This window comes from Myotis davidii, unplaced genomic scaffold (genome assembly GCF_000327345.1).
Source record: "Myotis davidii unplaced genomic scaffold, ASM32734v1 scaffold1286, whole genome shotgun sequence".
Classification (NCBI taxonomy): domain Eukaryota; kingdom Metazoa; phylum Chordata; class Mammalia; order Chiroptera; family Vespertilionidae; genus Myotis; species Myotis davidii.
The window spans coordinates 395,515-411,888 of NW_006296619.1; the positions used below are offsets into that span (position 1 = coordinate 395,515).

A 16,374-nucleotide genomic window follows, 5' to 3' on the forward strand; every position below is an offset into this window, starting at 1 on the left:
AGCAGGTTGTTGGGATTTTGTTTAGCTTCTATAGTTGTTACAATGTTTCAAACTGCAGGCTCAGAGGCCAGCAAGGCAGGCGGGGAACGTTGGTTTCCTCCTTCACTGAAGCAAGCAAGCTTCATGTTAGTTTTAAGCTGCCTGGCTGCTGGCTGCCATCTTGGCTGGCAGTTAATTTGCATATCGCCCTGATTAGCCAATGGGAAGGGTAGCGGTCGTATGCTAATTACCATGTTTCTCTTTTATTAGATAGGATTATTGCATTATTTTCCATACCAACAACTAAACCTACTTTTACCTACCCTGTGTTTCATATATATTGTCTTCCCAATTAGATTCAAGTTCTCTTTAGGTCAGGGGCCACCAGACCTTAATGCCTTTCTGGAGCATTTGGCAAAGTTCAGTTCCTAACAGAGGCATCTAATTCACACTTAATCTGCTTAATATATAGTATACACTAGAGAGGGATATCATGTTTCTGTGTGCTTCTTTCTTTAGATAACAACTATTCCACAATGAATGAGAGAGGGGACCACAATAGAACACTGGATCGATCCGGGGATCTAGGCGAAATGGAGCCATTGAAGGGAACACCCCTGATGGTAAATTTTCTATGTACTGTTGTCCTTCTGCAGTGGATTCTGTTTTGAAGCCTGCATGTTTGTGAAATAGAGAAAAATACCTAGTGAAAGACTGCATCCTCTTCTGGTAGGGGCTTTTGGGAAAAGTAGGAAGTTTTGACTCCTGTTGGGATTTCTTGGGCCTTTATGCTGCGATGTTCGATCGAGATGGGGGCAGGAAGACTATAAATGTGTTACTGACATGACTAACACTAACTGGTCTATTCATATACATTACTCTCTTCCTGTTCCTACCTGTGTTTTCTTGAAATCTTGCCCTTCTCTTACTATTAGCCTTTTTTGCTTGAGTTTACAGATTTGGGCATTATCCCTAGATCTCACACATACTCACGCAATTCCTATTTCCTTATTCCCATACTAACAAATTGCATGTGTTCACAGCAGGACGAGGGACAGGAATCTCTGGAGGAAGAATTGGATGTGTTGGTTTTGGATGAGGAGGGGGACCAAGTGTCTTTGCCCCCCATGGTATGTTCTCTAGCTACCCCCAAGATCATCGCTGAGGAAGGAGGCTCTGTGTGCCAGCGGTTTGCCAATCATGCTGATCTGATCAGGCCAGAGACACTAGTCTCAGCCACGTGGTGCTTGGGGTGTTTTTCTGTGATTGTTACCTAAGAGGCTGGGGCAGGCCGTTGGTGATCTGATTCTCCATTATGTGCTACTTTCCTCCTTCCAGATTTGTTCAACTGACTTTTGGTTCTCCTTACAACCCTATTAACATCTCCTTCTCTTTTTTCTTACAGCAGAAGATTTAGCATCACGATCTCCGCTACATCTGGGCGTATAATATATGTACTTTTATTTTTTGGTGGACTGATAATTTTCCCCTTTCTTCGCTGGACTATTGTGCCAATCGCCAGGCTGCCTGCCCTAATAGCCCTAAGTGGCTGCCTTCTTTCCATCGACTCCTTCTTCCAATGAAGCTTAATCGTTCCTCCTCCCACCCCAGATCCTCTCCAGTTGCTCCCAAGAACCCTGACTCAGTTGTATGCATATTTTGAGAAACTGCTGCAAATTAGCTCTTTTTGCCAGCTCTCTCTGGAACTCATGGCCTCTGTGGAGGGAGAGAGAGAGTGTGGGAGTCTTCATTGGAAGCCGTGGGAAGAATTGGAAGTCACATGCTATATATGCATTATACAGCAATCTGATAAACTGATGATTCTTAATAGAGATTTTTTTTCCTGGTGGGGAAGGGACTTTTTGTTTTTGCTTTTGTTTTTTTGATGGGAAGTGTGAGCTCTTCCTTATTTCTAATGGCTATTTTTGAAGCAAAGAAGGCTGGCAACATTGGCACATACCACCTGGCAAGGGCCCTTGAGTAAGTGAAGGTCTCCTAGAATTGAGATTAAGAAACCTGGCTCTCCTCATCTCCAGTGCAGGGACCATCAACGATTTACAGACTCCATCTCTTCTCCAAGCCTCGTGACAACCTGGGGTGCTGCCACTGCCCCTTATCGAGGCCATCCTAACTCTCCTCTCGCATCTTATCATAATATCTGCTAATTTGGCTTTGCCATTTGCAAGAGGCTGTAGAAAGAGGAGAATGTGTCCAGGAAGACTTTGGGTGAGAAGGAGCAGAAAGGTGTCTTCTGGGGAGGAGAAGGAACCTCTAGGAGCAGCTAGTAGGAATGTACATGAATCAGTCTGAAACTGGCAGGAAGCTTCAAAGCTGGCTTCCCCCTGCCCTATTCTCCTTTTCCCACCCATATAGCCCTGTCCTTCCTGCCTACTCCCTGGATTGGTTAGTTGACTAAAGGACTCGATGTACATACTTCTGCCCCCTTTACCCTAAAAGGTGGGGGTCGACCCTGGCTTTGCCTCTTCTTTGTGCCTTTGGCCTGGGATGCACCTCCTCCTTCCCTTCCATGTGCCTTTCTTTGCCTCTGCAATTTCTTTTCTCATGATTTTGCAAATTACATTTTGTTGATTCTTATCCACTATTGGCCCTAAATAGAAAGAAGAGGAGAGGTGACCTAGAGACTCAGATTCTCCAGTGGGAATTCGTGTAGCCTCTAATTTCAGCCATAGCAAGCTTTTTGCTCAACAGTATATAACTGGGATTTTGCAAAAATCCTGTTGTAATGATAACAAAATGAGGTTTGTGGGAGAGGTGAGTGGTATGACTCTTATTCCTTAGTTGTCCAGAGTATACCATCATCTCTGAAGGGGTTGCAGGGAATTCATGCCTGCCCTCCACCTCTAGATAACTCCTCCTTTCATTTTAGTGTATATTAGCTGTTTGGGCTAGAGGAATCAGCTGCTATGCTGGTTGATTTTTTTTAAAAATCCTTTTCCTTACTTGCCTTTGACTCCTCCCCTTAATTAAAAGCTCTGTTCAGTGCAAACTGGAAAACTTCATTCTTCTCCTCTACCCCCTTCCCTTATATATGGAGGCTATGGGGTAGGAGAAAAGTGCACAACCCATTGGCCTCTTCTCCTTCCTCTATGCATTAAAATCCCCTATTTCCCCTTTTCTGTCTTCCCATTTTCCCCCCCACTCCTTTTCTGGCAAAAGGAGCCTTTTCCTTCTTTGACCCTAAGAACATACTGCACAGGGGAAACTGCCCCCATTCTTTGACCTGGCCCACTCTTGGTTTTTCTTGTCCTCTCTGCTCTTTTGCTGGTGCTCTTTTTATTGGTGGGGTGTGGGTAATAGAACAGCCATGGGCTTTTGGGGACCTTTAACTGTCTCCCCCCCACCCCCCCATTTATAGAAACACTAAAAATTCAATTCCAATGAACCAAAAATTGCACCTTCCCACCGAACACTACTAAGGGGCATGTCTTCTGCTCCATACCTTTTCTGTTTTCCTTTTTCTTGTTAATGCTTTTAAAAACAAATGAGTTTTTTATATAAATAAAGTTTTTAAAGTGTGTATTGGGGGAGTCTGTGTCATTTCTTCACTTCAAGCTCCTTTTCATCTAGGTTACTTCTTTTAAAAATAGTTTTTATTGATTTTTTACAGAGAGGAAGGGAGAGGGATAGAGTTAGAAACATCGATGAGAGAGAAACATCGATCAGCTGCCGACTGCACACTCCCCACTGGGTATTTGCCCGCAACCAAGGTACATGCCCTTGACCAGAATCGAACCTGGGAACCTTGATTCTGCAGGCCGACACTCTATCCACTGAGCCAAACTGGTTAAAGCTAGGTTACTTTTTATGTATTGGTATGTGTTCTTTTTCTCTCCAGAGCATCAAGAAGGGGGTTGTACCAGGATGGATTTATTTTGAGCTCAATCTCAACTTTATCAAGCAACATTCTTTTTAATTGTATATGAAACATTTTCCCTCTGAAGATTCTTAAAAATTAAATGTGACTAAGTAGATAGAGCCTGGGAAGCTTATTGCTGACTTAGAGATAAAACGAAGTATAAAGAGTTGATGACTTCCTTAGTCACGGATTTTTTTTGTAACGTTGACAAAACCAACGTTTAAGAAAGCCCATTGCAATACAAAGCCCTCTCAAACGTAACATTTATGAGTAGAAGATTAGAAGCTACAAACTCCACTAACCTTCTAGTAATTATGAAAATAGAGGATTAAAAGGCTTATGTTTAGAAATAATAAAAACTGGGCTATCCTGTTGCTTCACTGGCTATCTGCAACCCTTTAGTAAGAAGACAAGGGACAGGCCTGTGGCTTCCTTTGTGTCCTACCAAATATGTGGGTGGATAGCAAATATTTGTTGGATTACCAGGGATTGTCTTTACTGCAGTGATCAGGGATTAAGACCTGTGGAAAGAGACATTTTTTTTCTGGGGCCCATATTTCCTGTTTTATAATAACAAGATAAGAATTTATGTAAAGTGTTTCTGTATGCCCAATCTTTAGATTAAAAAAAATATATAGCTGCTTCTGATGATGGTCATGTCTCAATTTTGTTGAATAGGTCTTGGGTATGAAAACTTTCTTGGGCTAGGAAATGTAAGCATTATAACTGACACCATTTAAAGTTTGATAGTTTAGTTTTAGGTTAGAAGGATGAAGTACAGAACCAAAAAGCTATTAAGAGTTTGCTTTCCAAAGAGGTTTGGTAGCCATACCTAAGATAGTGGTTTTTTGTTTGTCTGTTTTAACCTATCTAAATACCTAGTTGCTGGTGAATAGAGTGGACTTTATCATATTTTTTATTACTGGCATTGAGCTATATACAAACCTTACTCTTCTCTCTCTGGGTTGGTTCATTTGTTTTATTCAACAGATATTTACTGAGCATCTTCTATATGCTAGGCATTGTTGTGGATGTTAGATTTTCAAGACTGAAACATCCACAACAATGCCTAGCATATAGAAGATGCTCAGTTTTTCTGGAAGAGGTTATAGGTTATGCTCAACCACTCTTCTGCCCAAATGAAGCTTTTATGGTGAACAACCAGCTGTAATGAGTTTTGCTGTGACATACTTTCTGACAGTCTAAAACTATGACCTTACTTGTCTACTTGTACTTTCTTGCTGAACTAATGCACTTTGTTACACACTGGAAACTTTTCACCCAGGAAGAACAAGGAGCAGTCTTTCTCATTTTGTCTATTTTTATATCTGAAGTATAGGGTAATAAAGGTTCATCTTGGTATTGGCATAGTTATAGACATACTAGATACAGTGTGATAGATTTGCGAAGTACCCAAGAATTACCAGGTTTCCCATGTTCTATTTCCAAAAATTTGACTCAATTGATGGGACTCAGGATTAAAAAAAAATTTTTTTTAAAAGAAATCATCACTGAGGGAAAGACAGAAACATCGATGTGAGAAAAACACATCAATTGATTACCTCCTGCACTCAGGGCCTGGGCCAGGGAGGATCCTGCAACCAAGGTACATGCCCTTGACTGGAATCAAACCTGGGACCCTTTGGTCCACAAGCTGATGCTGTATCCGCTGAGCCAAACTGGCTAGGGCAGGATTCTAAAATCTTGTAAGTCACCTGGTTTATTCTAATGTGTGTGGTTAGTTGCAACTTGAGACACTGATCTGGTGACTTGCTTAAGGTTCCAGCCTCTAACGGAATCCAGCATAACTGGCTCCAACTCCATTGGTAATGGTGTGCGGTGATGACCAAGTAAGGGAGAATTCTAGAAGGAAGAATGTCTCACAGGAATGAATTGCTTACTGTAGAATTTGAGATAATAGTGATAGGCTGATGTGTATCTTGTGGGTTGGAGAAACTTATTATCTTGCAAACTATTATCATGTCGGTAATACCCAGGCTGCTAAGAGGTGAAGCTAGTCTTTGATATGAGGCCCTCTGTGACATAGAGACTCCCCTGGAGTTGCTGACTTGGACTGAAGTGTCACTTCTGGCTACAAAGGGTACCTCAACTAGGGAGCCAATGAAGTTGTTGGGAACTTAAAGTCACTCCCAAGGGACAACCTACCTCAAGAAATAAAGTACAAAAAAGAAAAGATGGTGTAGGAACTAATTTCTTTTTCATGTAACCTTATGACCTCTTAACTTTCCTGTTGGCCGTCTCCCTTAAAGTATTAGTTCTTTGGCAGATCCACCCAGAATTTAGGTGCAGACATAGGTGAAGAGAAAGGCAGGAGGAAGTGAGGTAGGAAAAGCATTGGTGAAAAGAATTATTTTAGTCTGTCCACATTATTCTTGACATGAAAACGTCCAAACCTGAGAAAATTTTTTGTAAAAATTTATTTGAGGCAAACAGGATACATCTGGAAGCAAGATCTCAATAGACTGAGAAAAATACTTTCTAGAGTGACAGTTTGCAGTTTCTTTATGCATTTGGAATTAAGGAGGGAACCTAAGGAAGAATAAATGAAGGTGGGGGATTCCATTATGTGCTCCCTGGAGGGTGATTGTACCTCCCAGGGTCTGAAAAGGATTCCTCCAGGATTTCAAAGGTGTGTTAACCTAGTAACACAAGAACAATGGACCTTTTATCCTGTTTAGATAAATCCTTTACTAACATTCTAGGTCTATGGGCATGACTACTCACATGACCTCCCCAGTTAGGAAATTATGATCAGATCACCCTGTGAGGTTGCTTCCTGTAGAACCCCTTTCTTATCCACAACCTCCTGACATGTGTTTCTCCTTTTATATTGTATGAAGTGATCAGGGCCAGCTATCCACAAATGGATTGAATCAAGAGCTTTATACCTGTTAGTAGTAGGAGCCGTAGAATTATAAGTACATGGCAACTAGCTTTTGATTTCCTTTTAGTTCAGAAAAAGTGCTATACTTCTCTTATATTCAAGTCTGTTGTTGAAAAGGACAGGTTCTTCCACTTTGAGGATATAGAAGGGATTACTATATTGCTGCCTCTCTCCAGATATCTCTTGTGCTAATGGACAAAGAGTCTGAATACCTTAAGTCATTTGTGCCTGAGGAAAAGAAAAAGAAGTATGAGATATCCATGGTGACATGGCAGATGCTTAGTCTGCTCTGGTCTCCACTTTAGGCCTCTCTTCGCCTTTTGCAAACTTTGGACTCTGGGCCTTTTTACAACCCACTCTTTTATCAGAATCAAGGGTGGGGGCAGTGTAGTGTGTGTAGTTGGAATTCATTCAGGCTTCTGTTTTTGGCATTGTGAAAAGTCCTTTTAGCAGAAACAAGAGCTCCTGGAGGTAAAATGTATTTATCAAAGAAACTTATGTACACATTGCTGAGTAAACATAAAAGTAAGGAATTCAGATTTTCAAAATGAAGTGAAAATGACTCCTAGGAAGTAAGCAATGGCTAAAGCTAGCCTTTGCTCAACTTTTGCCAAACTCAGCAGACTTTAACTGTTTACTCTAGTGACTCACAAGGTATAGGAAACAGAAAAAGAGGAATCTGGCAGGTGACTTGAGGTGAAACTGGTATACCCTCAGTATTAAGGTGAACAAGAAACTGTAGAAGGGAGCAGCAAGGAACATACTTGTCTCAACCTTGGTGATAGATGGAAGGAAAAATCATACAGTATCTTCCCTGAGAATTCATAACCACAAGATGGGCCCTCTGAGGGTTTTCCCAAATTTATACTACCTGTGTGATCCTGAATAACTTACCCGGGGAATTTACAGTGGTACTCAGTTGGTCATGCCACCAGGTTATTTCCAGAAGCAAATGTTACCCTGTAAAGCTTCAAAAATTATAAGATGCACAAAGAAAGAAGGCATCACGAGGGAAAAGGGAGACGGAAAAGCTGATCCTTAGATATTTCAGATTTTGGCATTGTCACACAAACTATGAAATAATATTTTGGCTCATGAACTAAAACAAGTTTGAAAATAAGATGACAAAAACAACCCCTACAAAAACCCCAGCTGATTCTGAAAAAAAAAAACTTTTTTTTTGAATTAGAAATGAAAAATACAAATTTTAAATTGAAGGGGTACTAGTGAGTTAAAAGATAGTTCTCAAGAAATCCAGAATACAGTCCAGAGAATGAGCAGAAGGAAGAATGGAAAATAGCAAAGAAGTTGAGTTGTGGACAATAGAAGGAAACAGAGAAGATCTAATATACATTATCTGGAGCTCCTGGAGGAGACAACAGAAAGAAAGAGCAATATTCAAAGAGACAGTGGCTGATAAATTTTCAGATTTGGTGAAAGGCAACAAAACCTCAGATTTAGGAATCCCAAAGAAGTCCAAGCGAGATTAAAGGTGCTTCATACTAGAAACATCAAGGTGAAATGCAGCTTATGGAAAGCAGCCCAGACAGGTGACTTCTTAGCATCAACAATGAAAGACAGAGAACAGTGGAATACTGTTCTTAAAAAATTCTTACCTTTTATCCTGTTAAGAACAAAAGAACTATTATGGAAATTGACACCTAGTAAAACTTTTTTTTTTTAAAGAGAGCTAACTAATGACATTTTCAGATAAAAGCAGTTTGCCACTCAGAATGGGTCATTCTACAGGATGTTCTTAAGGCAGAGGAAAATGATCTTAAATGGAAAGTCAGATGCAAGAAGGAACGCTGAACAAAGATACTGATAACGTTGATAAAAGTAAGTAACCATTAACTGGAAAAGGGAGTATGTAATTTGCGGGAGGGGAATTAAAATATTGGTAAGTTGTGATTAGAATACTGATTTTCATGTTCTTATATTCAGGAAGAAATTAAAGATGTTGATTAACATAAGACTTTTGTGATACTAAATATACATAACCACTAACAAATAGAGCACTCCTGCCTTGGCCAGGTGGCTCACTTGGTTAGAGCACCATCCTGATGTGCCAGGGTTGCAGGTTTGATTCTGTTGCAATAATCAACCAGCAAATGCATAAATGGGTGAAACGACAAGTTATGTTTCTCTCTTTCTCTTTCTTCCCCCTCCCCCTTCCTCTCTAAAAAAATAAAAAAAAAATAAAAAAAAATAGGGCATTCTGAACAAGTAGAAAAGGAAGAAGGCAAGAGAAGGCTGAAAGGACTTAGAGCTGGTGCTGCCTCTGATAGACCGTGCTAGGCTCTAAGGGCACCAGTTGCAGGAGATGAGGAGCCTATATCTGTATCGCAGTACTAGAGCATAGTATGTGGCAAATGAAGCAGATACGTGCAGAAAAGGAGAAGTGAGTGAAGTGTAAGAAGGGGCAAAGAGAACAGGTTCAAGACAAGTTCCATTATAGCAAAGTTAAAATTTAAATAAAAATTGCTAGCTGGTATGTGAGTTGGTCAACTGACTTAAAGACATGTCAGAACAACATTATTTTCATATCTTGCTGACCAAATTGCTGACTCTTTGAGGACAAAGTCATAGGAGTGGCCTCATCATATCCTAACAGAGCTTGACCCAGAGAAGGGCTGGGTTAAGGCTGTGAGGGCTGCCTTTTGACATGAAGGAGATGTATCTTTTTTTTTTTTTAGGGACTAGTGGCTTTAGAGAAGAAGAGGTCAAGGGGGAGCATTGGGCTGTTCGAGCTCAAAGCTGGGTCATGATCATCTCGGCTCTAAGAGAGGCTTTCTCAAGGATTTTACTTCTGATTTTGGATTTTTTGTAAAATCACATGGTGACACACATCTGCAATTGACATCTTTTTTTTCATTAAGATTTTTTTTCCATTTTCTTAATTTTTAAAAAATTGTTTAAAGTATTACATATGTCTCCTTTTCCCCGACTGACCACCTCCCTGGCCACTCCCATCCTCCAGGACAAGCCCCACCACCCCAGTGTCTGTGTCCATTGGTTATGCTAATATGCATGCATACAAGTCCTTCCTATACCAAATTTTACTTTCATTTCAGTAGACAAGTAACCGTTTTAAGTTACCTCCTGGTACCGCTGTCTGCCAGCCAGGAGTGTTGCAGTAGGAGTGTTACTTCTAAATATGGCAATGTTCGTGTAGTTACTTGAACATTTTATTGCATATTTGCCCTTATTCATAAAAGCATAGTAGAAAATGAAAAAATACGGTTTGATGTTAATGATTTTACGGTTGAGATAAAGGAAGATATTTTTCTGCCAAAAACAGTAAATTTGATGCTTACTGAATTTAAGCAAGTCTGACAACTGTGTTCAATTATAAAAGAAACCTACAAGATTTAAAACATATGTACAAAATGCTATAAAGATGTTGCCAAGGTTTGTGGCTGAGAGGTAAAGTGTGTGGGGGTGTCAATGTGTGGATCTTTACAATCAGGTATAGTGGAATCTTATTTTGATATACTGATTTTATTTCTGGTCATTTATTTTTAACCCAGTGATGCTTGCCCCTCTTGGCAGCCATGCCTTGGGTGGGTTCATGGCAGCATAGAGCAAATACCAAAGAAAGGTCAGTCCCTGGCCTTAGAGGTTTAAATATGTTTTGGAAACTCAAAACAGAGACAAAACTTTTGTGATAAAAAGCTTTGAACTTTAAAAACTAGAACTATGGCCCTGGCCTGGTAGCTCAAATCTGGATACACCAAGGTTGCAGGTTTAATCAGTCAGGGCCATACCAAAATCAAGCAATGAATGCATAAATAAGTGGAACAACAAATTGATGTTTCTCTCTCTCTCTCTCTCTCTCTCTCTCTCTCTCTCTCTCTCTCTCTCCTTCTCCCTCTCTGCCTCTCTCCCTCTCTCCCTCCCATCTTCCTTCTCTCTATAAAATCAATTTTCAAAAAAGTTGATCTGTTAAAATGAAGACACAGTTTCAGGAGACCTAGTGTGGACACCCAGAGTCTCTATTTTTCAAAAGCTCTCAGATGGTGACAATGCCACTGGTCTAAGGAAAACAAATGTGTAAATACCTATTCATTCATGTATTGAACAGATGTTTATTGAGCTCCTACAATGTGCCAGGCACTGATCTAGACATTGAGGATACAGCCGTCAGTGGGACAGGATGCCCCTCCTCAGAATGTCCTTTATAGTTTTACTAGAGACCCAGTCCACAAAATTCTTGCGGGGGAGGGGGGGGTTGTCCCTCAGCCCAGCCTGCACCCTCTCCAATTGGGGACCCCTTAGGGATGTCTGACTGCTGGTTTAGGGATTGGGCCTAAACCGGCAGTCGGACATCCCTCTCACAATCCGGGACTGCTGGCTCCCAACTGCTCACCTGCCTGCCTGATCACCCCCTAAACACTCCCCTGCCAGCCTGATCGATGCCTAATCACTCCCCTGCTGACCGGACTGCTTCCAGCTGCCCTCCCCTGCTGGCCCGGTTTCCCCCAACTGCCCTCCCCTGCCGACCTGGTTGTCCCTAACTGCCCTCCCCTGCAGGCCTGGTCACCCCCAACCTCCTTCCCCTGCAGGCCTGGTCGCCCACAACTGCCCTCCCCTGCTGGTCATCTTGTGGTAGGCATCTTGTGAACACATTGGGGCGGCTATCTTTGACCATATGGGAACGACCATCTTGTGTGAGGGCATGATGGTCAATTTGCATATTACCTCATTATACAGAATAGAAAGATTCATGAAGTTGAGGTGAATAGCAGTGGATAATCTATTAATTAAAATTACACCACAGAGTCATCTCATATGCACATTTAACTTTTGTATTTTTTCCCTGACTTTCATGTTTTTAAAATGCTTTCCTTTTTTTGTGGTTTCTTATTCTTCCTTCAGGAGTGTATGTGTTTTGCTGTGTACCAACTCTTGGGTGATACATTATAGGGTTTAAAGTCAGATAAGATCACTCTTAGCAAATGCTACTACGTTGTGCATTATTTAGTTTTTAAATTCAAAGTAGCTCCAGGCAACTGTCAACTAGCCATCTCAAAGTTAGTTATACTGCTTGTGGAAGTACCATGAACATTCCATAGAGGTAGTTCAGCACAGGTGAGAGAAGTTTTAAAACTTCTACCCAAAGAAACAATCCACCTCAATTATGTAGTAACATGAGTTAACCAGCGCCTTATTTCTGATTTATTCTAGTGATGCTTAGAAAGCCTTACAGATGTTGGTCTAACCAACTGCCCAATTGGCCAGTGACAGAGACAAAGCGATGTATTCACTGAATCACATTTAGTTTTCCTTTCTCGAGGTGCAAAAGAAGGCTCTGTTCTCCAGCCTCCTTTGCAGTTCGGTAGAAAGCATAAGACTGGTTTCAGGTTAATAACATGAGGGTTGAAGTGCTGCGAGCCAACCTCAGGCCTGGTAATAAGAAATGCTTTGACCTTCTTGATCATTATCCCCACCATTAAAATCTCGGCACAGATTGAGACGGTGGCGTTGTCCACATGCTGATGGATGAATATAGTTGCCCTGCAGAGTCACCTGATCAGTCTCATATTTAACTGACTGAGGTTTATTAGTCACTGTAGCATAAGATATATGATTAATACATATATGGTCTGCCTACTAACCCAGGTAGGGCCCACTACAATATGTTGCACCTAAGTGCTTCATCAATATTTTTACAGATGAATGAATTAGATTAATTTTTACCAAGTCGCTTCACTGTAATGTTCCAGTCTTGACCTCTCTTGTGGGCATGTTCTAAGAACTTCGCTTATGCATTAAAGGAATAGGGAACACGGGAGGAATTTAGAAAATATTGGCCGAAAGAAAGAAGATGAAATGGAGGAGGTCTCACACTCAGCTTCCTGGAAGGATTTCTTTAATTATTTGATTTTAGAATAAAGTATCAAAATTAAACATGACATCACAAAAGTTTTGGAAAATTTTTGAGAAAAATAGAAAAACATTTTCCCATGATGCTATCACTCCAATACAACCATTATTTACACTTTTGAGTGTTCTTCCCGCTTCCCCCCTAGCCCCCACTTATATTTTATTTTTTTATTTTTATTGATTTCAGAGAGGAAGGGAGAGGGAGAGATAGAAATATCAACGATGAGAATCATTAATTGGCTGCCTCCTGCACGCCTTCTACTGGGGATCGAGCCTGCAACCCTGGCATGTGCCCTTGGCTGGAATGGAACCCGGGACCCTTTAGTTCACAGGCTGATGCTCTATCCACTGAGCCAAACCAGTTAGGGCGCCACTCATTTTTCCCACATTTCTGCAATCACTCTAGGGGTTCTGACTGCTGTTTTCCATGTGATCATGTAGTCCTTCACAAGCATAATTTTATTTTAAGTGGATGTTTGTTTTTTAAAATATATTTTTATTGATTTTTCTTACAGAGAGGAAGGGAGAGGGATAGAGAGTTAGAAACATTGATGAAAGAGAAACATCAATCAGCTGCCTCCTGCACCCCCACCACTGGGGATGTGCCCTCAACCAAGGTACATGCCCCTGACCAGAATCAAACCTGGGACCCTTCAGTCTGCAGGCCAACGCTCTATCCACTGAGCCAAACCAGTTAGGGCACAAGCATAATTTTTAGTGGTTCCATCATTGTCCATCTTGGGGATGAACCATTTCATCCTTTTCCATCTTTGAACAGTTAGGTTGTTTCTAATTTTTATTTTGTTTTCAAAAATGATTCTGTGATAAACTTGTTTTCGTAATAGGATTTTCTGTATTTAGAAAAGTTTAATTTGAATCTGAAAGAAGCCTTTTCAATGATCCACAACTCTCAGGGTGAAGCTGACTCAGTTTAGATTGGGACTTCATATTCATGTAAGAGCATGGCTTCCAATCCAGTGCTCAACCCCAAGTTAGGTCAAGTTCAACTTCTTCATTTGTGTAATTCTCTAAATCACATATACTCACCACATTTCATGTATATTTAAAGATGTTCATGCCAAATATATTTTTGAATCAGTTTCCTAATCACAGTGTCTTATATAATGCTGTAACTGCCCAAATCTCTCTCTCTCTCTAAACATCTGTATGTATAAGGAACAGTCTCTCTTGATCCTGAGGTTTTATTAAATGGAACATCTCAGTAGAATATAGCAGCAATAAGAAATAAGGACAGTTATGTCCCAGTCATCTTTCTTTTTGGAACAGGGATTAAAAAATGGAACCACTTGTAGCCTAGCCTATCCCCAGTTCACTAAGTGCAAAACAGAAAGGACTGTGCTGGCCCCTGTCTGATATTTTTTGAAAGCTAGGATGAGCTCCTAATAAAAGACTTACCTTGTAGCTGTGGTGTAATTGAAATTTCCTTGGTTTTGCTGTGGAAATTCTGATGTCGAACACTTATTCTCTCACTAATTGTATGACTTCAGGTAATTAATTTATTTTCATTGAGTCAAGTATCCTTCATTCATAAAATGCAATCATCACAACAATGCTACTTCCCAATATGGTGACAAAGATCCAATATGATAATGGATATAAAGATACTTTAAAAACTGCAGTGCTCTTGACAGAGTATGGTATTTGTTGTTTCTTCTTCACTTCTTCCACCTCCTTCAAAACCAGGGCTACTCTTGGTTAAGTCAATGTAGAATGTGATTTGGAAGACGTTATGCCTTTCTCATGCCAACAAACAACCTTGCAGGGCTCAGCAGGGACCGATGTCGACCTGGAGCTTCCTCTGCAGAGCATCCTTCACCTCCTTGTTTCGGAGGCTATAGATGAAAGGGTTGAGCATGGGTATTACGATGGTGTAGAAGACGGACACTACTTGGTCACTGGTATCACTAGTGAATCCATGAGGCTGAACGTATGTGAAAACCACGGTGCCATAGAAAATGGTAATGGCCAGGAAGTGGGAGGCACACGTGGAAAGGGCCTTCTCCCTCCCAGCTGCTGAGCGCATCCTCCCAATGGCCACCAAGACCAAGCTGTAGGAGGTGAGGATGACTGCAGCAGGCACAAGGGTAACAAGAGAAGAGAGGATGTAGAGGACCACCCTTGCTGTGGCTGTGTCGGCACATGCCAGGTGGAGAAGAGGTGGGATGTCACAGAAGTAGTGTGTCACTTGGTTGGGCCCACAGAAAGGCAGGGCGAAGACATTCCCAGTCTGGAGAGCTGAGTTAACTCCACCCAATGCATAGGAAGCAGCCACCAGCTGGAGACAGGCCCCCGTGGTCATGACAGAACTATAATGGAGAGGTTGGCAGATGGCCATGAAGCGGTCATAGGCCATGGAGGCTAGCAGGAAGCTCTCAGCTGTGACGTGTTCCACAAAGAAGGTCAGCTGGACCACACAGCCCTTGAAAGAGATGGACTTATCAGAGGCCAGAAAGTTGACCAACAGCTTGGGTGTGACCACAGAAGAGTAACAAATATCAAGGAAAGAGAGGACACTGAGAAAGAGATACATGGGGCTATGGAGACAGGAGTCTGTGAGGATGAGCGCCATCATCCCCAGGTTGCCCACCACTGTCATGGCATAGATGAGCAGGAAGGCTCCAAAAAGAAGCTCCTGGAGGTCTGGATACTTGGAGAATCCCAGCAAGATGAACTGGGTAACTGGGGTGTAGTTGCCACTGGCAAGGGCTAGTTCTCCAGGTGTCATCTGCAGAGGTGACAATTGATAATCACCGAAACAGTATTACTCAAACATGCCCACCACTGTGCAAGTTGGAATGAGGGAGAACAGCAACAAGAAGAAAAAGGGACGTATCATGCTATAGTGGGCAGAACATGGGCTGTGAATTCAGGTTGACCTTCCTTAATTCTGACTATGGCACTAACTGGTTGTGTAACCTTGGATAAACTATATCTATGAGCCTTAGTTTTCTCATCTGTGGAATGAAGAAAACATGCCTACTTCTCAGGGTTGCTGTGTGGCCTAAAAAAAAAAGTAAAATATTTGAATGTTTGGGACACAGCAGGTGATTGATAAATGTAAGGCTTCCTTCCCCAATACTTATGCCTGTATTAACAAATATGCTTATGACTCTATTTGATAATTCATTCTTTCTTTTTAAAAATCAAGATATTATTCACATAAGATTCATCATTAAAAAATGAGTAAGTTAGTGTTTGTTAGTATATTCACAAGTATGCAACCATCCCCACTACTTAATTGCAGAATATTTTCCTCACCCAAAAAAGAAAACCCCATACCCACTAGTAGTTATGCCCTATCATTTTCCACTTCCTCACCCCCTGGCAACCATTGATCTACTTTCTGTTTCTGTGGATTTGCTTATTCTGGACATTTCATATAAATAGCTTCATATAACATGTGACCCTTTGTGCCTAGTTTCTTTCACTTAATGTTTTCAAGGCTCATCCATATTGTAGTATGAATCAATACTCATTTTGTGTTCTATTTAAACTTCAGGGCAGCCCCTCCTCTATATCATAATCATTTTGTCCTTTGATAATCTATAGAGTTGACTGTCACCTGGGACATCACCATTTTGGAAATGATGGTTTAGTGCTTGCTTGACTATCTTCCACTATTTTTATCCATAGGAGGACTTGAAATGCCCTCCCTCCCCATACTTTCCTCTCTATTCTACACTTCATCTCCTTTCTCTTCAAGGTA

The 16,374-nt window shown here is 41.2% G+C and overlaps 2 protein-coding genes across 14 annotated transcripts in view; one reads left to right on the forward strand and one right to left on the reverse strand.

Annotated features, from left to right (window-relative positions):
* CTNND1 (catenin delta 1) overlaps positions 1 to 3,378 on the forward strand; it is a 48,843-nt gene extending 45,465 nt beyond the window's left edge. For 8 of the 13 annotated variants that reach the window (XM_006772082.2, XM_006772083.2, XM_006772080.2 and 5 more), the window contains 3 exons: positions 499 to 602; positions 1,023 to 1,109; positions 1,385 to 3,377. In XM_006772082.2, coding sequence (XP_006772145.1) covers positions 499 to 602; positions 1,023 to 1,109; positions 1,385 to 1,396 — 203 coding nt within the window. In that variant the 3' untranslated portion in view covers positions 1,397 to 3,377. Of the gene's footprint in view, positions 1 to 498; positions 603 to 1,022; positions 1,110 to 1,384 lie in introns of all 13 variants that reach the window. The other 5 variants (XM_006772079.2, XM_006772084.2, XM_006772085.2 and 2 more) reach the window with 2 other exon arrangements.
* An 11,055-nt stretch (positions 3,379 to 14,433) lies between these two features.
* LOC102772429 (olfactory receptor 1009) lies at positions 14,434 to 15,560 on the reverse strand. Its single transcript, XM_006772110.2, has one exon. The coding sequence runs from the start codon at positions 15,391 to 15,393 to the stop codon at positions 14,434 to 14,436; it is 960 nt and encodes a 319-aa protein (XP_006772173.1). The 5' UTR covers positions 15,394 to 15,560.
* Between the last annotated feature and the right edge of the window lie 814 nt (positions 15,561 to 16,374).

Bases quoted from the DNA above. Each gene is read 5' to 3' on its own strand.
- LOC102772429 (XM_006772110.2), bottom strand. From the start codon at position 15,393: ATGACACCTGGAGAACTAGCCCTTGCCAGTGGCAACTACACCCCAGTT.